The 21,370-nt window shown below is 40.7% G+C and overlaps 1 protein-coding gene across 1 annotated transcript; it reads right to left on the reverse strand.

Annotated features, from left to right (window-relative positions):
* Window positions 1-6,475: 6,475 nt before the first annotated feature.
* nucks1a (nuclear casein kinase and cyclin-dependent kinase substrate 1a) lies at window positions 6,476-20,833 on the reverse strand. The gene is made up of 8 exons (XM_040158710.1): window positions 20,541-20,833; window positions 14,467-14,516; window positions 13,579-13,669; window positions 11,122-11,168; window positions 10,838-10,990; window positions 9,092-9,241; window positions 8,611-8,763; window positions 6,476-6,808 (listed from the first exon to the last, which is right to left on the reverse strand). The coding sequence occupies exons 1-8, from the start codon at window positions 20,555-20,557 to the stop codon at window positions 6,558-6,560; spliced, it is 912 nt and encodes a 303-aa protein (XP_040014644.1). The 5' UTR covers window positions 20,558-20,833; the 3' UTR covers window positions 6,476-6,557.
* Window positions 20,834-21,370: the final 537 nt, after the last annotated feature.

Raw genomic sequence — 21,370 nt, forward strand, 5'->3', positions numbered from 1 at the left:
TTTCTTTCCATTCCTTATTCCCCTTAAGTATGACAGATTTTTCTCTACAAAAATGTTGAAGTCCAGACCATATAAATTCCACTTTAAAATAAGACATTAGTACTATTTCAGACATTCTACCAGTATATATATATATATATATATATATATATATATATATATATATATATAATGGGATATTACGGTTACTGAAAGGAAAAAACATTTTGAGAATGAAGTTTGCATATTTTGGGAAAAAGGTTTTAATTTTGTGGTGAAAAAGTCTTTAGCCAGGAAACATAGCAACGGTTCAAATTGTCACCTCATTTAATTCATTATGTCTAATTAGTTCTTGATTATGTCTAATTCTTTCTTTTCTTTACTTTTATATATATATTTTTTTTCTTTTTACATGATTATAGTTTGCTGATTTGGTGAACTCCGCTTTTCATTTTGTGAGTTTCTTATTGTCATTTATTTCCTTTGTGTTTTGCTAAATCCCGTTGTATTTATTAATTTTTTTCCGTCATTGCCTTTTATCTCATATTGAGGAGGTACGAGCCTATGGCTTTGTGACCTTTTTGTTTTGTTTTTTTCAATTCTAAACTGTCAGACACTATAGGACAGACTATATAAATCCCAGAACCTAGAAGCCACATCCTGCCCATTATGCAATATTTTGTTTTCTGAAGCCGTCTCAAACCTTTCAGTCATATTCTAATAAGGACACTGGCTGTGGAGGGAAACAATTGTAACGAGGTGAGTCGGGCTATAAAATATAAGCTTTTATGTTTGAATGAAAGAACGGCAGGGAAGAAAGCGGCATTGTAAACAGAACTGACTGTGTTTGGACTGAACAGCAGATGCTGATGAATAAAATCTGAATTACTCACTTTGCCGTTCCGAGCATGAAGACCATTTGTCCGTCCTGGGGTGACTTAAAATATCCCTTCGGCTTTGTGTGTGTGTGTGTGTGTATTAGTGTGTATAACACTCTGTTTGAGGTGTTAACACGCCAGCCGCAAAAAGTGCTGAGGAGCCTGGACATACCGAGCATATACGACGTTTAGAAAAGGAAGCTCGGAAGGGGAACACACTTTTGGCACCTTCACAAATAGACACACCGCTGTCAGGTGGAGAATGTCAGTGTACTTCTGCCATACCCAGAAATTTCATGCCAGTGTGAAGGGCGTGTAAGATCTCACTCACTCTCATCAGTACATTAAAGAAGTAAAAATGTAACTTGGTACTTACAGAATATTGACAGAATTGAGGATTGATAGGAAATCCGTGGCAATATGTAAGAAACTGCATCAAAGACTGTCTTTTCTCCAGTTTTGCTTTCAGTACTTGATATCATTACTGGTAAAAGCTGCATTGAGTGATTTTTTTTTTCGTCCACGTGGGAGAAGCACAACCAGCTATAAACACAGCATTAACATATTATCTACTTCTAAAGTTGTTCCGTGTTAGAGAGCAATTGCTGCACGTCCGGCAGACACTGAGCAACATTAGCATGCATGTCATGGTTATGGCCACCCGACAAATGCAGGTCTACTATTCACTCTCCCTTTTAGCTCTGTTTTTGCTCTCTCCAGCATATCCTGATTTAAAAAAAAAAAAAAAAAAAATCTCTGGCTTTTTAGCAACTATGTGCTTCAATGTGTTCATCGGTGAGTCACCAATGTTGTCTCTGTGCCATTTAGTGCCGAGCACATCGTGTACAGTCGGGTTTATCAAAGTTTTTTGTCAGTGGAAATAGCTGCAGGCTGCTGCTGGAAATGAGTGAACAAAAGCAATAAATTGGCTGCCTGGATACCGAAACAATGGGCTGAATGATGCTAAGACACTGTAGGGCTGAGGGGAACGGCAAAGTCGAGCGATTCATGCTCTGTGGGCTCATCACTACGGGCGCCCCCTTTCACATTCCCAGTAGTTGTTTGTTGCGAGCATATAAAAACTGCTTCTAGTGCAGCTTTAATTTGACATCGGCCCCTTTGAAAACCAGGTGCAACAAGTTAAAAATTTCATTTATATCATGTGCAATAAACACACGTAACTCTAATATACCAGATACTGCCTTTTGGTTCCCTGCACAGTCTAACACTTCATTTATCTTTGTTCTCACTTGTTCCAGTTTCATTTCGAGATTTTTTTTTTTTTTTGGCATATTGGTCATTACTTAAGAGTGAAGAGGCGGAAAGGAAATACTGGGAGAGAGGGGGGGTGTGACATGCAATAAAGGCACGTGCTCTCACCATTCGCCACTTTAAACTGGAGATTACAAAGGGGAATTACAAAGTGTTTTGTTGTGTGTGTATTTGTATTAGTATGCGGGAGAGCGTAAATAGTGCGTGTTTTGCATTTGTAGCGGAAACATTGATAATATCTGTTGAAAAGGGCAGGAGGAAACTATGATGAATCGCCAGTCGTCAGGTCCTTCTACGGGAATTTTGCAATTCATGATTTATGGTTCCCAAGTCTCCAATTGTATAATGGGTTCTGTGCAGTATTTGTACAATAATAACACAGATTGTAAATACTTAAAGCTTCCTCTCACAGGCCACATATTTTACCACGGTCAATATATTAACTGTGATTCTACGTGTGTCGTTTATATGTTTTCCTGCCCTTGTTAAAAAAATACATATGGCCGCTGAAGCCTCACATTAGCTTCGTCTGAGGTTCAGAATGTCTTTTCACGTCGAATGATGTGGATTTTGGCCCCGGTCCCCGACACTGAAATTATACAAGGAAGGGGTCTCTCTGTGGTATGGCCAGTATGGAGAGCAGGAACAATTACAGTGACAGTAACCCCAGCAATCTGCATGTGGGCCTTGTCAGTATTGTATGAATAAGTAAAAAATGAAACTGTTGAAAAATAAAAGTGTGAACCTATCCTTTACATAATGATCCCACATGGTCTAGATAACTTCTTTACCTTTACACCTGTTCTGTCATGTGCCTTTAAAACTGTTAAAAATTGTGTTTTGGGCATTTCCTTGATGTTTAAATGTAGAACCTCATTTTATTTTCTTGTTTTTAATTAAAATATTTCATCTTATTTTGTTTCAATTACTCTAATTTTGTGTTTTGTTTTTTTTTAAATATTTTGATAAACCTTCTTCTACTTTTTTTCCCCTCTTTCTTTTATGGTTGTGACTATTGACTGGTGATGACACGTGTCCTTTAGAGCTCCTAGAGAGCTCGCTGTTGTTATACTCTGATGATTTGTCAGTATTTGTCAGTTCGATGTAAATGAAATTCCCCGAAACAATCAAGACATATGGAGAATCTTTTGCTGCTTTTGACCTGTGGAATGTTGCCTTTTTTTAGTTACTCTGGTTTTCAAGAAACACAAACATTTGAATGTGGAGGTCCAGGATTAAAGACCAGTCTCCACGCTGCCCATCTCTCACAGAGGGAACACACGAGAGCGATTATGTGAAAGCGTGGCTTTGTACATTTTGGCTAGGACATTTTTCTTACCAATCAGGGCCGGCGGTGTCGGAGGAGTATTGTTACTAAACTCACCGAAAATTATGTCTGCAGTTTTCTCATCAGATTGGAGGGCTGCATGTAAAAACACAGCGAGTTGCTGCTGCTGCACACGGCGCCACTGAGTGGCAGGTACTGAGTACTGCCGATCGTTAAACACCAAAACCTCTGGCACATCATTCGCCCCCAGTTGCCACCTGAACAGCACACAGAGCTCAACGTCACAAAACAAGTAGTTAAATCCGTATAAAAAGTAGGTTGCCTTTATTAGAAGCTGGGAAACCAAAACATTATCAACATCGTTGTTGTTAATACTTTTTTTTTTTGTAAGACCACAATATTGCCATTGCATCAATCATCATCAATCATCAACATCATCATCATCATCAACGCTTCGCACTTTTTCCACAACATGCAATTGATTCAAGAGTTCAGCGTCCCTTTTCCACACCAGTGACAAAAGCTTCTCCACTTGGTCTTCTGTAAGAATCACAACTTGGCGTACATTTTTACATTGCCAGTACAACTGAAGGTAGATAGAAAAAGAAACATCAAAAAAAACCCAGTACAACAGAAGAAGTCGTAGAATGGATGACAAAGGAGAAATTCATAGCCTTATGCCATGTGCCTCCTGTGGGATGATAGAGAGGAAACCTCATTCAAGCCCTCAGTGCTGTGAACTACAAGACAGTATCTGATCCTACTGCAAACAAAGCTCTCGGAGCTTTACATTGGTATAAACATTTTTTTTTTCCCCTATTTATTTTCTTATTTGTATCCAATTGTCTTAAAATGACATTAAGGACTGGGTGCCAATTTAGGACCTGAATATAGAAAAACACACTAACCTGCTAACGACAATCATAAAACAATCAAATGTGCTTCTGAACCTGGGACTAGGTTCGAGTGTGTCCTGTACACGTCCAGGACTTATTTCTGTTGCAGTCTTGGGACCAATCAGAATTTCTCCTGACCAACGCCTAATAAATGAGGTTTAGTTCCCAAGATCATTATAGCAACTTTTTCTTTCTTCCTTTTTTTTTTTTTTTTTTTTTTTTGCTTTGACATCAAACACTACTTATCGCATAAAAACGACAATCTCACAACTGCTGCACCTGATCTCCGAGTCACTAGTTTTGAGATCGTTTATGGCTTTGGATGGTCTGCTGATCATACAAATTGTTGACTTGTTCTAAGCCTAATTTGCTGCTTGTAGCAAAGACCTAAAACATGAGGACAGATTACATTCTCAGGCCTCCAGTGATGATATCAGAGCCACTACTGAAACTCAACTCAATGAAAATTAAGGCATTAATAGACAAATGAATGCCAGATATATACTGAGCTGCCCACTTCACCATTTCAATCTTTTCTGCACCTCAGTACTGTATAATTCTGGATTTTAAAACGTATCTGCTTGTGAAATACTAACGTGAGCAACAAAAAGCCCTAAGAAACAAATGGACATGGATACCAACAGTAACCATTAAGCTGATGGGACTGGGAGAGGGGGAGGGAGAAGAGAAAGAAAGGAGTAAAGACAGGAGTAAATAAAGGAGGGATGGTTGGTCCAACCATCAGGCAGAACAGATTGGATAGGGTCGACTTTTTTCTTTAAAATCAAGATACATTTTATTTCTTTTCTTAAAAAACAAACATTACAAAAAAAATCTGAATAGAGAATTAGAACAATGAACCAACAGGAGAAAAAACAACATTCATTTTTTTTTAACCCTCAAAAAAACAAACAAAAAAACCAAAAAACAAAAAAAAAAACAAAGAAACAAAAAAAAAAAAAAAAAAAAAAAAAATCTCTTCTTGCATTTCTTGAAAATAAAAATTCAAAGATGTAGGGGTGCCTGGCACAACAGGTTGAATGTTGAGAAGATGCTGTAGCCATGCAGGGAAGGGAGGTTGGTGTGTTCTGAAAAGGGTGGGGGTTGCTTCGCGTAGCATGGTGCATCATTAGAGAGCCCAAAATATATATCAACAGAAACCGTTTCACATAGGCAGGCGATGGGCCGAGAGAAAAGAGAAGCCACACCCTCTTACACGAAGTACCCCACAGGCATACAAAGTTAAACAAGTACATAAAAACACACACATGTTGGCTTGAAATGCGTGATAGTGGCAGTCCAGCATTTAGCAAACACTCAGCGGTGACCCACCACTCTGCCAGTAACACACCTCAAACTGTTCGATCTAAGAAGCAGCAGCTACAAGTGGAATACTTTTCAAAATAATGTGCTTTACTTCATTCTCCACACAGCCACACAGGAGTTCAGGGCATGAACATAGTCTGAAAGAGGTTGGGTGATCTTTAAAAATAAAATTAAAAGATGCTGCTTTAACTTAAAGAACAGTTTTAAAGGTTTTTTTAAAAAAAAAAAAACAAACAAACAAACAAAAAAAAAAACGAATGCTGCCCTGTTAAAACATGCTCCTGGTTTAAAAGCATAAGTACCAGAGAGAGGATAAAGGCTTCAGCCCTGCACATGTTGACTGAACATCGCTTTGTAAATACAGCGCTTTAGTTACTGATACTGGGAAGCTCTGAACAATACTCCCAGTAATTGAAGACATCAGTAAAGTAAAGAGGGAAAAAATAGTGTGGCCAGTCATGTCAGCTAGCTGATAATCCCGGAGGAGGGAAAAAAAAACAAAAAAAAAAAAAAAAACCCACAAACACTAGTAAATTTGTCTGTTCGCACTCAGGACGGATGCTCACTAGCACTGAGCTCTTGGAAAGGCAGTTTTTACACTAAAATGCAGAAAGAAAGTGATGAAGACAGGAGGGTGGGTGAGGCTGAATGCTGACGATAAAAACTCCTTATATACGCCGTATGATCACATGAGCACAATGTCTTAGTCGGGGGTGGGGCGGGCAAACAAGAAAAAGCACACAAAGTCCAAACCATTGAGCCAGGCCACCGCGGGGGAAAAAAAAAAAAAAAAAAAAAAAAAAAAAACACAAAAAACAAAAAAAAACCCCTCTAAACGCAGAGCGACAAAAGAAAACAAAAACAGAGAAGAGACAGAGAGAGAGACACGGAGGATGGGCTTCAAACAGGTACCATCTTCTAGTCTTCTCCAGAGGGTGCCTCCTCTTCTGAGCCGTCCTCCTCCTCTTCGTCTTCCTCCTCCTCCTCTCCTCCTGCAGCTTCCTTCGTCGTCTTGGGGGCAGGGGAGCTCTCCTTCTTCTCGGCTTCCTCCTCCTCCTCTTCCAGGGGACTCTCGGGGTCCTCCTCCTCCTCCTCTTTGGGTGAGCTTTTCTCCAGGGCCTTGGTGCTGGGGCGCCCTTTCCCCTTTCCTTTCATTGGGCTGGGGGTCACTGCGGGGAAGAAACACGCATCAGTTAGTGATCATCAGATGATGGTTCAGTCTGACTACAGGTCACTTAATACCATAAATAAATAGTTTTAATACAATTTTTAACCTCAAATTCATAGTGTGAAATTCCAGAAGCCTAGTTTTTAGCCTGTTCTTTTACCTTTTGGTGGCTCGGTTTGTTTTACTTGTTTTAAAATCTTGAAAACCTGTAATCGATTTTGGACTGCGCTCACTACAATAAGCTCAGGAAACCCTTCATCTAATAACTCAGTCAAATCTTTAAAGGAATAGTTCAACATTGTGGGAAATAAGACTTGTTTTGTTTTCCTTTCAGGGTTCAGATGAGAAGATCGATGTTACTGTCATGTCAGTGCATGTGTGAAGGTAAAACCAGGAGGCATCAAGGCTGGAAGCAGGGGGAAACAGTTAAGAATCTGCCTATCAACACCTCTACAGTTCACCAATTAACAGGTATCTTGTTTAATATGTACTCAAACAGAAATGTGAAAACAACAAACTGGAATCCTTTGTTGACAAACAACAGCTGGACTCAGTGACTTCTCACTATCCTGTCATCACTGTGAGTTTGATAGGAGAGACATTACACAATAGTACCAGGAGGATAAACTGTTGTTTGTCAACAAGTAGCTACACTTTGAACTCCCTCTTTAAAAAAAAAAGGGTATTTTACAGTTCTGGTTGTGTACAGAAGAAATTAGATACAACATATTACTCAGTGAGCCTTACAGCTGCTGGATCTTTTTAAACTTTAGACAGAGGCAGGCTAACTGTTTCCCTGTTTCCAGGTTGCCTGGCAACTGGTCCTCGACAAGAAATACTCTGGAACGTAACTCCCTATACAACAGTGAATTTATACACTTTGGTTTTGTGCGGATTGAACAAATTGAGATATAACATGTTAATTGCTAAGCTTTAGAGGTGCTGGTAGGCGTAGCTTCGTATTTAAGAGAGAGATGAGAGTGGCATCAATCTTCTCATTCAACTCTGGACAGGAAAGCAAATAAGCCATTTCCCAAAATGCTGAACTATTCCTTTAATACACTACATCAACCCCTCTGAACTTTGACATGCAACCATCAACCTAAACTGATAATTCAAGATAAAAGAAACTGATTTGCTTCTAAGTCAACAATGGAACTAAAAGTATCACAAGCTCCTCTTTACCCAAACAACATTTCTGCAAGGTCTTTGAGTTTTTCAAGAAAGGAGGATGCGTTTTAATACTAGAACTGGCATTGCATCAAACTGTCACTAAATATCAAAGATGGGACTGTGTTAGGAGTCACACACAAGTCATTTCTTTTCAGCAGAGTAACAACTGTTTACAGAAATAATGGCCATTTTTTTTCAATTTTGTATTTATTGATTTCAAATTAACTTCATAACATTTACAAGCAAAAGTGATAAGATGTGCCTTATTCCTGTGACTAGGGTTGGCTTGAAACCACTATCAAATGCAATTAGGTTCAGCTTTCAGCATTTTCAGCAAAAACTAAAAAAAAAACACTAATTACTACTTTTGCTGAGAAGGCAACAACAGGTTTGAGGGGCGGTCGGATTAAGAACCTGTAAATAAAATCCAAAGCAGAAGATATGAAATGTTGATTAAAAATGAATGGCTAGCCTGATACGTTGCTGAACATCATGATCCAGTAAACTGACATGCTTAAATTACTGATATTAGATGAATAAAAAGTTAACTAGGAGAAAAGCAGATGCGCAAGTGAAGGGGTTCCTCCTTGAGGTCTGTGGCTGCAGCTACATTATGACCGGACATCTCACCTGTGGCCTTTAGTCGGGGTTTGGGGCTTTTCTTCTCTTTCTTGTCTGTCCGTCCCCGTCGAATCACCTTCTTGCTTCTTTTCTTGGAGTGACCATAGTCACTGTCATCATCGTCCTCCACCATGAAGTCTTCATCGCTGCCGGACTCGTCGGCTGCACACAGCAATGGGGCATAAAACAATCTTTTCAACAAAGATGTTCACCTGCCCTGCAGTCGAAAGCACTGTGGTGTTGCTGATTTACTAATGCAACTACAAGTCCCTATTATACCTGGACTCATACGCCTGACATAAGCTTTACAGTTCACATACAGGTTGCCTGGAGAAATTTCTTTATAATTCTGTAAACATTACCTACATGTAGCTCAAAGTGTTAGCCTAGTGTGCTACTGGTCCAATGAATGACAGCTTGCTAATGGTTTATATGTAGAGTCTGGTGTAGTTAGTGTTGCTGTATCAGTGTACAGTGCAGAAGTACATACGGTCCATGTAGGATTCCTCCTGGTCTTCATGCTCCTCGTCCTCACTGCCTCCGTCGCCCAGCAGGATCTCCCTCTGTTTGGACACAGCCTTGGAGGCTGCCTGGCGCACTGTACGCTTTCGACTCACTTCCCTGTCATCATCACTGTCATCTACACAACAAAAACACACACAGTTACACAATGTTTTGTGGGAAGTGAAAAATATGGAGATAACAGTAAAAAGAGAGGATGAAGAGCCTCTGTGGAATAGCCAGGTGTAAATACAACATTCTGTTTCGGCACGTTTTTGTGTTACTACAGGTTTCATGTAGCTGCTTTTAGCAGAGTCAAATTTACTGACTGCCTCCAAAAAAAAGTAGTAACACATCAACACACTTATTTGAAACTCAAAGATAATTTTGTAGCTGCCTGTTAATTGTGTTGGTGGAAGTGCCATCAATTTCTGTAAATGTAACAAACTACGAGTACTTCCCTGCTGTTCTTTAACTAGTCTCCAAACCCCAAAAGACATTCACTTTAAAAATGATATAAAAGCAGCATATTCTCACAATTAAGAAGCTGGATCCAGCAAATACTAGATATTTGTGCTTGATAAAGGTCTTTAAAGACTGATCAATTATTAAAATTGTTACTGACTAATTTTCTGTCCGCCCTACCTCCCATGTCAGACCTTCTAAAGGGACTTTTCGCTGATTTCACAGTCTAAACTGTGGGTCTGAAGAAGCATGTAATCAGTCTTTCAAAGAAATTCTGCATCCATCCTAGTCACCAGTCAGTAAAGCCAAAACTATAGTGATTGTTTAACATTCAGTTCGTATTTTTTTTTTTTTTATTCCTGATGCATTGCACAGTAAATAAATTGTATACCTAAATATAGATTAAAAAAAACAAACAAAAAAAAACCAAAAACTAAAAAAAGTTTCCTATTGCTTTCAGGGCTTGACAATAGGGCAACACTTTCCTTCTGACAACAGTTACAAACCAAAGCACTATACTGGATTACAATGCCTTTAAATGGAACATATTCCACCATGATGTACATGATTAGTTTTAATGCTGATGAGGCAGAAATGCAAAAACAGCAGTTGTTTTGAACAGACTGTGTCGATCGCTGAAAACCCAACAGCTTTAAAATAAAACCTTCGATACCTTCGTGGATAAAGGGGCAGAGAAGTATTTAATGAGGATATTGTTTAGGCTATCACTATCACTAAATTAATCACAAAAGATGAGACGCCATTTATTGACTCTGCTCAGCAGATGACAGTGGTTGACTGATCAGGCCGATCCAGCATACCTTTCCTTCATAGTAATAAATCAAAGCTGCATGTCACTGTGTTCAGGATGGCTGGAGGCAAACGACTCAGTCAGTCACAATCAGCTGGAAATGTGAGGAGGAGTAAACTAAGCGCACGAAATAACGAGAGAACCTGCCACTCCTGGCCATGAAACTGATTGTCAGTCATTTGTCCAATTACTTTTGAGCCTCTGAAAATGGAGGGACTATGTATAAAATGGCTGTAATTCCTAAACGGTTATGCAATATTTTTGTTAAACCCCTTGAATTACAGCTGAAAGTCTCCACTTCAATCACATCTTGGTGGCTTCACTTCATATCCATTGTGGTGGTGTCCAGAGGCAAAGTTACCGTTCAAATACTGACTGTATGTAGATTTCATGGAGAATTTTATCCATAGTTTAAACATAACCATGTCACTATGTAGAAGGAAGAAACTGGATTCTTACCTGCAGCCCGTTTTCTCTTTGGCCCCCTCTTACTGGGCTTCTCCACCTTGGCTTTCTTTCCCTTTTTCCCTCTTTTTTCTTCATAGTCACTTCCTCCATCTTCATCCTCCTCCTCTCCAAAATCATTGTCTTCCTCATCACTGCCAAAGTCATCTGCAGCAGCAAAACAGAGGGTAGTCAGCGAGTCGGCATTCCATTTTTTAGTCTCCATGAATCAGGGTCCAGCTGTTTTCACAGAGTGCCTGAGATAACCTTCTCATCTAAATCAGAAATCACTTACTTACCTGCTGAATCATTTTTGGATTTAGAGAGCTTGTCATCAGAGTCCTCACTGGAACATAGAGCAGAAAAAAAAAAAAACCAAACTCTTAGCTACTAGAGTAGGGGTAACCTGGGAGACCAGGATCAAGACACAGATTTTAATCAGATTTTCATCTGGTAAATAAATACTCACCAAACAAGTAGTAAGGGATGGGTACCAAGAACTGATCCTAACTTTGTACTGATAAGCTCTTGAGCAAAGATTTAAAAGCAACACTTTTGTTTCTGCCTCCATTTTTTTTTTAACAAGATGAAGTTAAAAAAAAGAAAAAGGTATTCATTATTATGGGGAGGATAAAAGGACAATTTTTGCTGCACAACATTAAGCCACAAATTCCACAAATATTGAGAGATTGTGCAATTGGCATATTGATTGCATGAAAGTCCATCGATTGCTGTTGTAAGAGTAATGAATGTTTGTTTTTCCACCATAAGTTGCCCCCCAGGGCAGGAGAAGCCAGTTTGCCCCAGTATTCTTGAACTTCAAATGGGAACTGAAGAAAGACAACATTCCAAAATTCACAAAATCGACCACTTTTACGAACCCCATGCGATAGAAGTATCTCTGACTGCACAAGGTGATCAAATGGTGATCATACCAGATACCGACTCTGCATTCTGTGCCAAGACCCCATGTTGTGTTTTAGGAGGGGGTCTGTGTGACCAACTGAGGTTTATTTGTAGACCAAACAATGTGAATTTAAAAATATTGGTATAAAATATATACAAACAATATATATAAACGAGAGACCACCTTGTGATGGGCTCACAACAGCCACAACGCCCCTCAACATGTTAATGTTGCGACCCATGGGTAGTAGTATTCATTACTACATTATTACACAAATACTCAGTAGTCATGGGTCGGAACACGCCCATCTTTGAACTCGGCCTTCATTTTGATCTCAACTACACACCTGTAAAGTTCTGCTACTGTATCTTGCATAGTTGTGAAACTATCGCGGTGACAAAATCTGCAAAATCACCTGCAAAATTACTCAAAACACGCCTCTGTGGTAGTTCCTGCTACAGTGGGTTATTCCAGGACCACATTTTGCCATGACGACACACCACACGCACACGCACACGCACACACACACACACACACACACACACACACACACGATGAAAACAATACCAACCATGCTGTCATGGCTGGTAATGATATATTACATGATTTAGAGTTAATGTATTTTTATTTTTAAATGTCAATGTAATAAAATATTTGAAAATGTTTAATGTTGTGTTTGCATTTTTTCTCAATTTAAATGTTTCCCTTTTGTGTCTAGCTGTTCATTAATGATGACATGTATCATCCGTGATGAATGAAATTCAGCTCGTCTCCCTCCTTCATGGTTTCCTCCAGCTGAGTTTCTTTGTCTCTTCCAGCTCACCCACCAGCCCTGCTCTGTCTGACACACTGCTTCATCACACCTTGCTGTCTGCCCCCCACTAAACATAGATTTGATCAACTATTCCTTTTCCCCTGGACCCCATAAAGGCTGCCTACGGCCCAGGCCTCAGTTATGTTCCCTTATGGACGCGCACACTGATAGATGTGAAAACCCCAAATGGGTCCTTCCTATTATACTACTTCTAGTCCGCTTGGCGTCCGCATGTGCAGTTGTTGCCCATGTAGCATAGTGTCCACACAGAGCCTCGCATACACCCTCTGATGGCAAAATTTATGTCCCTTGGACACTAGCGGACCCTTGCGTAATCACGGATGCGGAAAGTGTAACACCAGCCATACTCTTGATGCACCTAACCTACTATATCCTTATAACACATCTCTATGGGCTTTTCAAAACAAAGCCAGCTTACGCGATTTGCAAGACTTGTATTTGTTTGTGAATGAGTACGAACATCCGCTTACACAGAGACCGTCAGTTGAGTAGGCAGTCCTTCAGTATGGCCCAGGACACATTGGCGTACAGACTGCTAAAAGAATGTGGCCATATGCTGCTCGGACCACCTCCGAATGTGGCCTGAGCGATCGGATCTCAATGCGTCCTCAATGTGTCTTGGCTGAATTCAGACATTTACTTTGAGCTGTCCTCTTGAGATCAGATAACCCAAGATGCATGTTAATGCCAGGTATGAACAGGGCCATATTGCTGACTGTGCATATCTACTTCTGGTGGGTTCCATTTCCACCCTGCTCATACAGAAGCTGCTGTTCTCCTAACTGCTGGATTCTCAAAGCCAAATCTACTGCTCTTTGCATCAGTGTGTTGATGTGGTTAAATCTTAGATGAGGCAGAACCGATTTATGTCAATGCAACATATTAATGTGTTGCGGATGTACATACAAAAAGATAACTATATAATCAACCATCTTATCAAAATTATCACAGCACTTAATGTACTAAAAAGGAAGCTGTTAGACACAGTCATACCAGTCACTAGCAAGGGCTCACCTGTCATCCTGTGAGTTCTTTGAGCGCTTGTGCTTGGGCTCACGAGGGGCTGTGCGCACCTTCTTAGGCTTATCTTCACCATACTCCTCATCTACGGAGAAGAAAAATGTATTATATTACTGTATATGTGGAGATCATGACATAGAATACCCTACAAAGAGATAGTGATAGAAGATTGTATCCATACTGCCCACTTCTGTTACCACATATACCGATCAGCCACAACATTAAAACCACCTGCATACTATTGTGTAGGTCCCCCCAGAGACGCAAAAACAGCTCTGATCCATCGAGACATGGACTCCACAAGACCTCTGAAGGTGTCCTGTGGTATCAGGCACCAAGACGTTGGCAGCAGATCCTTTGAGTCCTCTAAGTTGTGAGGTGGGGCCAGCACATCCAAGGCAGCACTTTCAACTCTGTCATGTTCTTCAAACGTTTCCTGACCAATTTTTGCAGTGCGGTAGGGCGCATTATCCTCCTAAAAGAGGCCACTGCCATCAGAAAATACCGTTGCCAAGACAGGGTGTATGTGGTCTGTCACAATGTTTATGTAGTTGGTACTTGTCAAAGTAACTTCAACATGTATGCGAGGACCCAGGGTTTACTAGCAGAACATTGCCAAGACCATCACACTGCCTCCGCCAGCTTCACTTCTTTCTAATATAGTAAGCACTAAGGTTCTCAGTAATTTGTGCTACAGTAGCTCTTCTGTGGGATCGGACCAGATCAAATTCAAGAACTGTGTGTTCATTTGCTGCCTAATATATCCCTCCCCTAGACAGCTGCCATTCTAACGAGATAATCATTGTATTCACTTCACCTGTCAGTGGTTTTAAAGTTGTGGCTGATCAGTGTATATTCAAACACATGTAAAGCCTCTAGTACCTGCATCGTCAGACTCGTTGAATTGTGAGTAGTTCACCACTTTCCTGTTCCTGTAAAGAAGTACACATATTACATCAGAGTACATTTTCAAAAGGACAAAGTTGCTTTACTGCCCGTGTCTGATTTTAGATATGTCAATGGGTGTGTGTGTGTGTGTGTGTGTGTGTGTGTGTGGGGGCGCTACAAAGCTAGAATGTGTCATGTACAGGGATGTGCATGATTAGTCGACTAAACGATTAAACATTGCTGCCCTCGCTAGTCAGCACCAGAACTACTAGTTGCTTAAAGTATTTTATTTATATTATATTATTCTATTAATGTACAACACCAGTTAACCATTACACCTAAGATGTTAAGCAGCCACTCGCCAATGGCTGGGGCTGCGGCCTCGGCTAGTGCCCGGATGGGGGAAACAAAGCAAAGTGGACAGTGGGACAGAAAACATCTTGTAAAACCAGTGTGGTTTGGCTGTACTTTGATATAAAAGATAAAAATAAGGTTGTATTTCGGCTGTGTCAGAATAAACCAGCACATAACCACTTGATGCAATGCATACCTACATTAAGCACAGACATGTGGACTTAACCTGCAAGGAAAGAAGGCTGGTGCTAGCACTGCGAATGTTAGCCACACTAGGCATACAAATACGACACGCAGCGTTTCCCATTATGGCAGTGCCCTGCCATAGTTCATAATGAACCGAAAATATTTTTTGGTTATTTTGGTCTCACAATAATATAAAAGATTGCTAACGTAATGTTTTGCGCTATTGCTTCATTGTAGAGCTGCGCTCAGCGCACTGATTCACTCAACCCCTCCTTGCCCTTCTCTCTCTCTCGGACACAAACACATTGACAACCGACTGTGTGTCGTAGTTGGACATGCCACTGGGATCGGTCGGGAGCACCCCCCCCCACCACAAAGAGCCTCCAGCTGGAGGCACAGAAGTAGACACTTGTCTACCTTCTACAGTTTCAATGGCTAATTTGGCAAAGTGTATGCGGGAAGCCTCAGGTGACAGGAGCCTACTCTAGTTCAGGTAACACACCTTTAGAAAACTGCGTGGCAAGGGTGGCACAGACCCAAGCAATGGTTCAGCTCAAAACCACTGAAACCATCCCTCCTCCTACTTTTTAATGAAAGGTAAGGCTATTTGAATAGCACCTTTCCAACACAATTTATAATACTTGACATATACCATACATACACATTAAAGGATTAAAAAGAAAATAAAAGGTCAAATAAATTACAATAAATTTTCTGACACAAATGTATCCAGTGCAGTGATCACACAGAACAACTGGTTGTACCCAAGATCATCTGCAAACTCAGTCTGGAAAACTAACTAACTACATATCCGTGGATCCTAACCAGGTTAAATACCACACTGGAGCAGTGTAGTGTGCGGTGGTGGTGGGATAGGAGCGAGGGGATGGGTAACGGTGCCATAAACCTTTTCAAGTACTTAGCTTAAAACAGCAGGCATACACAGTGACACTCACCCCAGTAAAAGGCTCAGACATGTGCAACAGCAGCCAGTGACATGCCCACCAAGCTTTCCACACATCACCAATCACATCTCAGGGATGTCAGAGAGAGCAAGATACTATTTTCCAACCAGCTCAATTCTAATGAGTCACCAAACTATGGAAAAGATGATGTGCGAATCTGACGACAAAACTTTGATTATAGGGGATCAATATAAGATGCAGCTGGTCTCAGTCATGGACTGAAGGGTTATAATGTGTTATGACAACTTTCTAGGAGGTTCAGAGTGCAGTTTTCATTCAGTGTTAGGATTCGTTCTCCCTTTTGAATGTGCATCGCCCCTTTCCCAACCATTACTTTCAACCAGAAACCGAAACACGTGAAGGGAAAACATCAAAATTGTATTCATGAGCCTTTGTTGAAGCGGCCATCGCAATTCATTAAACCAACAAATATTATTTGGTTAATCAATAGACAGAAAATTCATTGAGAACTATTTAGATGATTAATTATCATTTATTGCCCTTCTACTCCAGCTTGCTAAGGGCAAAATTTTGTTTGACAGATAAACAGGAGTTTAGATTCAGGAAAAAAAAGGAGTGAGGATTAAAAAGAAATTTAGGCTAACTTAACTTTAAACATGCTAGTTTTGCAATGTAAAAGTACTACACAAATGAATGTCTGTGGAAACCCCTTTATTTTTGTCCTCCCTTGCAATAATAGTGAAAACTACATACTGCAATTGTGCACTCCGCAACATTAATTCTGTTGCAGAGTAGTTAAGAGAACTGATCAGAGTTATAGCAGGCTAAGTTACAATATTCAATATAAAATGTTAGAAAATAGAGAAAAACACCCATCACTATTTCCCCGAGACCAAGGTGACTTCAAATGCCTTGTTTTGTCCGACCAGCAGACCAAACCCAGAGATATTCGGTTTACCATCATAGAAGATCAATTTACTGACTGTATCACCATATTTCCATATCTAACTACAAGCCCAGATAGAAACTTAAATCCCGATTGTTTGAAAACAAGAAAATTTTTTTGCATCTTTTCCCTGATCCTTGTCCACATAAACTGATATTTGGGCTTGAACAGGAAAATGTCTGCAAATAATTTATCAAATTTAAATACCAAACATTTCCTATTTACGGCTAATCATATGATAATTTCTGCCTATTTGTGATGTGTTTCTTTTTTTAAATTAATTATGAAAGCAGCTTTTAACCGCAGCTCTGATTATTCTGTTAGATAATTTCTTATAATTACATTTCACATAACAGCAAGACACCAGTAGTCTGAAGGGTTTTAATAGCAAAACTCTACGGTGGAAACTGGGGCACCATTTTTTTCCTTTTAGCTTAGGAGAGCACATTCTGAATTGTGAGTCTTTTTTTTTCTTTTTAAAAAAAAGATTTATATTTTGTTTCAGCTTGGGCTTGTCCTTGTGCTTGTACTTATGCTACCCAGGACTTTTCATTTCACTCATATACACACAAGCGCACTATGCACCAAAGGGCATTTGGAGTATAAATCAGTACATGTGGTTACACTCATTTTCGTCTCGGCAACTCACATGACCTGTTTCAAAACTTCAAACAGCTGTTCCGAACACAGTGGCACATGTTGAAAATGGCTGACCAAATGAAGAGAAGAGAGCTACTCCTCAAGTAGGGAAAGGAATCGGTTATTCAGACCAAACCCAGCTATGCATTAAAAAGAGGCAAGGCACTGGACTGGTTCAGGTGCAAGTGAGACAATGTATCAGACACCAAAACAGTGCACAGCAGTTAATAATGGGGGACGCACCAATTTGATCCGCCGGACTGTTATCAGCCCAGATACTGACATTGCTATATAGATCGAGTATTTGCCAGACCTGACCAATCACCATTTAATACAGTTTTCTTCATCAACGTAACGATACAATTCACCGGTTCTCCTATAGGTTACATCCACTCAGTCACAGCAACTCTGTTTTAGTGTCATAGCAATCCCTCATGCATAATATGGTTTTATTGATCATTGTGAGTTCCACACACCAGAGCCCGACACAGGTTCAATTTTTGCAAACCTGCCCCCGCAAAGCTCGGTGCCAGAACCAACCAGTTACCTGAAGTGATCTCTAAACCAAATCCTGACCTGACCTGTACCCGTAAGGTTAATTAAACATATAGGCTAAACAGTCACAGTAGATGGTGGCTGGTAGGAGGTTATCTGCCGTTTTGTGAAACTTTCTGTCCCATTCAGATGTTCTAAACACTCGCTCAGTCAGCTCCCACTTGTAGTTGATGTAATGCAAAGTGACACAAAGATACCAATTTTGCAGTAATCATCTGTCCGCATACGCAAAGTGCCTGCCACGTTGCTGTCAGTCAGCTGGATTCTCAGCTCTGGAATGATGATGAATTGAGGGATGAGAGGTTGTGTCATAGGCATTCACAATACGGCTAGCTAAGCGTGATAAATTACACAGGTTTAGATGTTTAAAAACATCTAATCCTGTTTTTGTTCCCTTGTTTATTTCACCAGCTGCCCATCCACATTTAGTTTCCCTGTACATTACCACAAGAGATTTTTCACCCGTTACGCATATTTTTTGCGGGCTACTCTTCGGGCAGGACTCTGCCACACACTGAAGCAAGTTGTTGAAAAAGAGAGCAGTGGTAACGAATCGGTATTCAACAGCAGGAGATATGCAGATTTAGGTATTGGGAAAAGTCAGATCAGTGCATTTCTACAAATACTACGATGAAGAAGGATTCTCCAAATTTAGAAAGCTATCGTTACAATAATCATGTATCTTGTTGCCATACAACTGCCAAGTGTCTGTCAGAACACTACCTTGTGGTAGATGATAAATCTTTTAAAGTTCACTTCATGTTTGTGGAGATACTGAACGTCCAGTTGGTGCATTTCCCTCCTAACACAGTGACTCACACAATTACCACAAACTTACTCCTTCTGTCGTCAACTAAAATGTGTACAATTAAAGTAAATGAAAATTCAATTAAAGCACAAAAGTTTTTTGTCTTCATCTTGACACAGTCGCTGTTGTTGAAGTCACCGCGATGATCACTGTCCATAATGGCGCCACACTTTTAGTGAAGCGTTTCTCAAATTAGGGGCAGCAGATATAACACACATCTACCTGTTCATATTGTGCACTTGGCATGAAACTAAAAGCCTATGATTTGCTGCTGGGTGTGTGAACAGAAGTTTTATGCTAAGTTCTGGTGAAATAAGTTTCTGGTTGATGATGCAGACTGTATGACCAAGCCTTCGGGACATTCCCACGGAATCTCTTGAGCTGTGCTTCTGACCCAAATATGAGGCAGGCCTGCGATGTTGTACTTATAATACATCATATGTCCAGTACACATTTGTCCTCTTAAATATTCTACTGTCGATATATTATTTTTAAATGTCAGAGGGGAGGGCGTAGCGCTTTTTTTTAAAGTGGTCGTCCCAAAAATATGTTAATAACATATTGAATTATTACTCACACCTCATTCCATCCTCCATCATTTTCTACAGCCCCTAAAGATATGTGTTAGTCCAAAATAATATACAGCATTTTCACACGCAGGGCGAAGAAATCGCTCAGCAAAGCATTCCACCTAGATGCCACGGATGAGGCATTTAGATGCCGAGAAACCGCGAGATTTCGAGGATCAACTTTGGGTTAGATTTCATCGCTCAAAATGACTCGTAATCGAGTTACGGGGCACTTTTATTTGGATTAAAACGTCCTGTAGACGCCTCACGCGTTATAACCGCGGTGGTGATCTTGCACTGGGGGTGTGGTGGCTTTCTGTAGCTCTCCGCCTTCATCTGACATCAGCCAGCAGTGCTAATTTACTGCCAGCACCGAAAATGTAGATCGTTCTCCCTAGTCCCCCCCCCCCCGCCAACAACGACATTTCCGTAGACTAATATACGAATAACCGTTGGTCTGAAACTAGAAAAAACGTTTCACACGCAGTGCAATGCGATGTAATGGAGACCACAGCACAACATGTCCAGTCTGCGCGGTAACAAGATCAAATGCCGAGGCCGACCACCACCTCCTCCGGTCGTTTTTTTTCCCCTTTTTTTGTGTAGGAGAGGAGGGGGGGGGTACTAGCGTTTTAGAGCCTCCCCTGGATGAATGGGTAGCCATATTCTCATTCTCAGTCAGAGAGGGAAAAAAATATTATCAGGCCCCGTCGAAGCGAGCCGTGAAACGTAGCAGGTTAAATCACACCGTCTAATTTTCCGCTTGGCCTACATAGCAGCCAACAATGCAAACCACGGATCCATTTAAAAGCGTGATAGACACGACACGGCGGCGGCGGGCTGCGCGTATCTCCACAAGACATGGCGAACAGTCCACACCGCTGGGATCCATGTTAGAAAAAGAGGGTACACACACAAGAACGGAAGCACACACGCACACGTTCCCATTATTTTTTCATGAAATAAACAAATTCCCAGCTCATAAAGCACAACATGGTCGAGACGTGCATGTTAAGCGCGACGCCTTGCCAGCACGGTGTAGTTATTAACTTACGGAGAACAGAGGACAGATTTAGCACACCTACCTCACTGGTCTTGACATTTTGCAGGAATACTGTAGAGGTTAAGGATGTAAGAAAGGGGGGAGAAGAAAAAAGCACAGGGAAAAAAGAAATATAGATTCCCGCTCTGCAAAACACCGAGGGGAGCGAGATTGACGCACAACTCCACCGTCCGAGCTAGCGCGTGAAAATAAAAGTACGACAGCGACTTGTCCTCCAAACGCAAATATTCTTAATTTTTTACCTTCAGCTACTCAAAATGGTGAATAAAACAAACTGAAACTGCAGCCTGTGTGCAACCAAACCCGCGGCCTTGAGGGGTGGGTCCCTCGAAGGCAAGTACCGCCCCCACGGGGCCCTGAGAGGAGCATCGTGGCACCCCTCTGCTTCCATTGGCTGATTTGAACGACGAATTTTTTTTTGACTGGACATTTTAGGTGCTCGTCAGAACACAATTAGCATACAGTTCCCCGCCTCCGACAGCAGGCTCGGTTGAATTAGCACTGTTAAGAAAACAAAAAGAGGGCCTCAGGTTGGATGCAAACATTCAATTCAGTGAGGGTCCCAGAAGACCATAAAGCAATATTGCAATTATAGGTGACAACGTGCACAAACACCGTGAATATAAGATGATAGAGTATAATATATTTCAGTAATCAGATTTACTGTGGTTTTGCCTTCTTCTGTTTCACCTGGCAGACTACTGCAGCATGAGATGCAGGCTGCACGCACTTGTATCTATAGCAATACAGCTCTAAAGCCTATAACATTACGGTTACAGGTTATACACTTAATTTCAGTGATAGATTTTACTCAGTTAGGCCCTTTTTTTTAATCTTCAGACTTTAATGAGA

The sequence above is a fragment of the Xiphias gladius genome, chromosome 21 (assembly GCF_016859285.1).
Source record: "Xiphias gladius isolate SHS-SW01 ecotype Sanya breed wild chromosome 21, ASM1685928v1, whole genome shotgun sequence".
Lineage (NCBI taxonomy): Eukaryota > Metazoa > Chordata > Actinopteri > Istiophoriformes > Xiphiidae > Xiphias > Xiphias gladius.

Coding starts and splice junctions, on each gene's coding strand:
- nucks1a (XM_040158710.1), bottom strand. Junction 10,991..11,121: donor ATCCAAAAATGATTCAGCAG/GTAAGTAAGTGA, acceptor TTGCTGCTGCAG/ATGACTTTGGCAGTGATGAG. Junction 8,764..9,091: donor GGAGGAATCCTACATGGACC/GTATGTACTTCT, acceptor TGCTGTGTGCAG/CCGACGAGTCCGGCAGCGAT.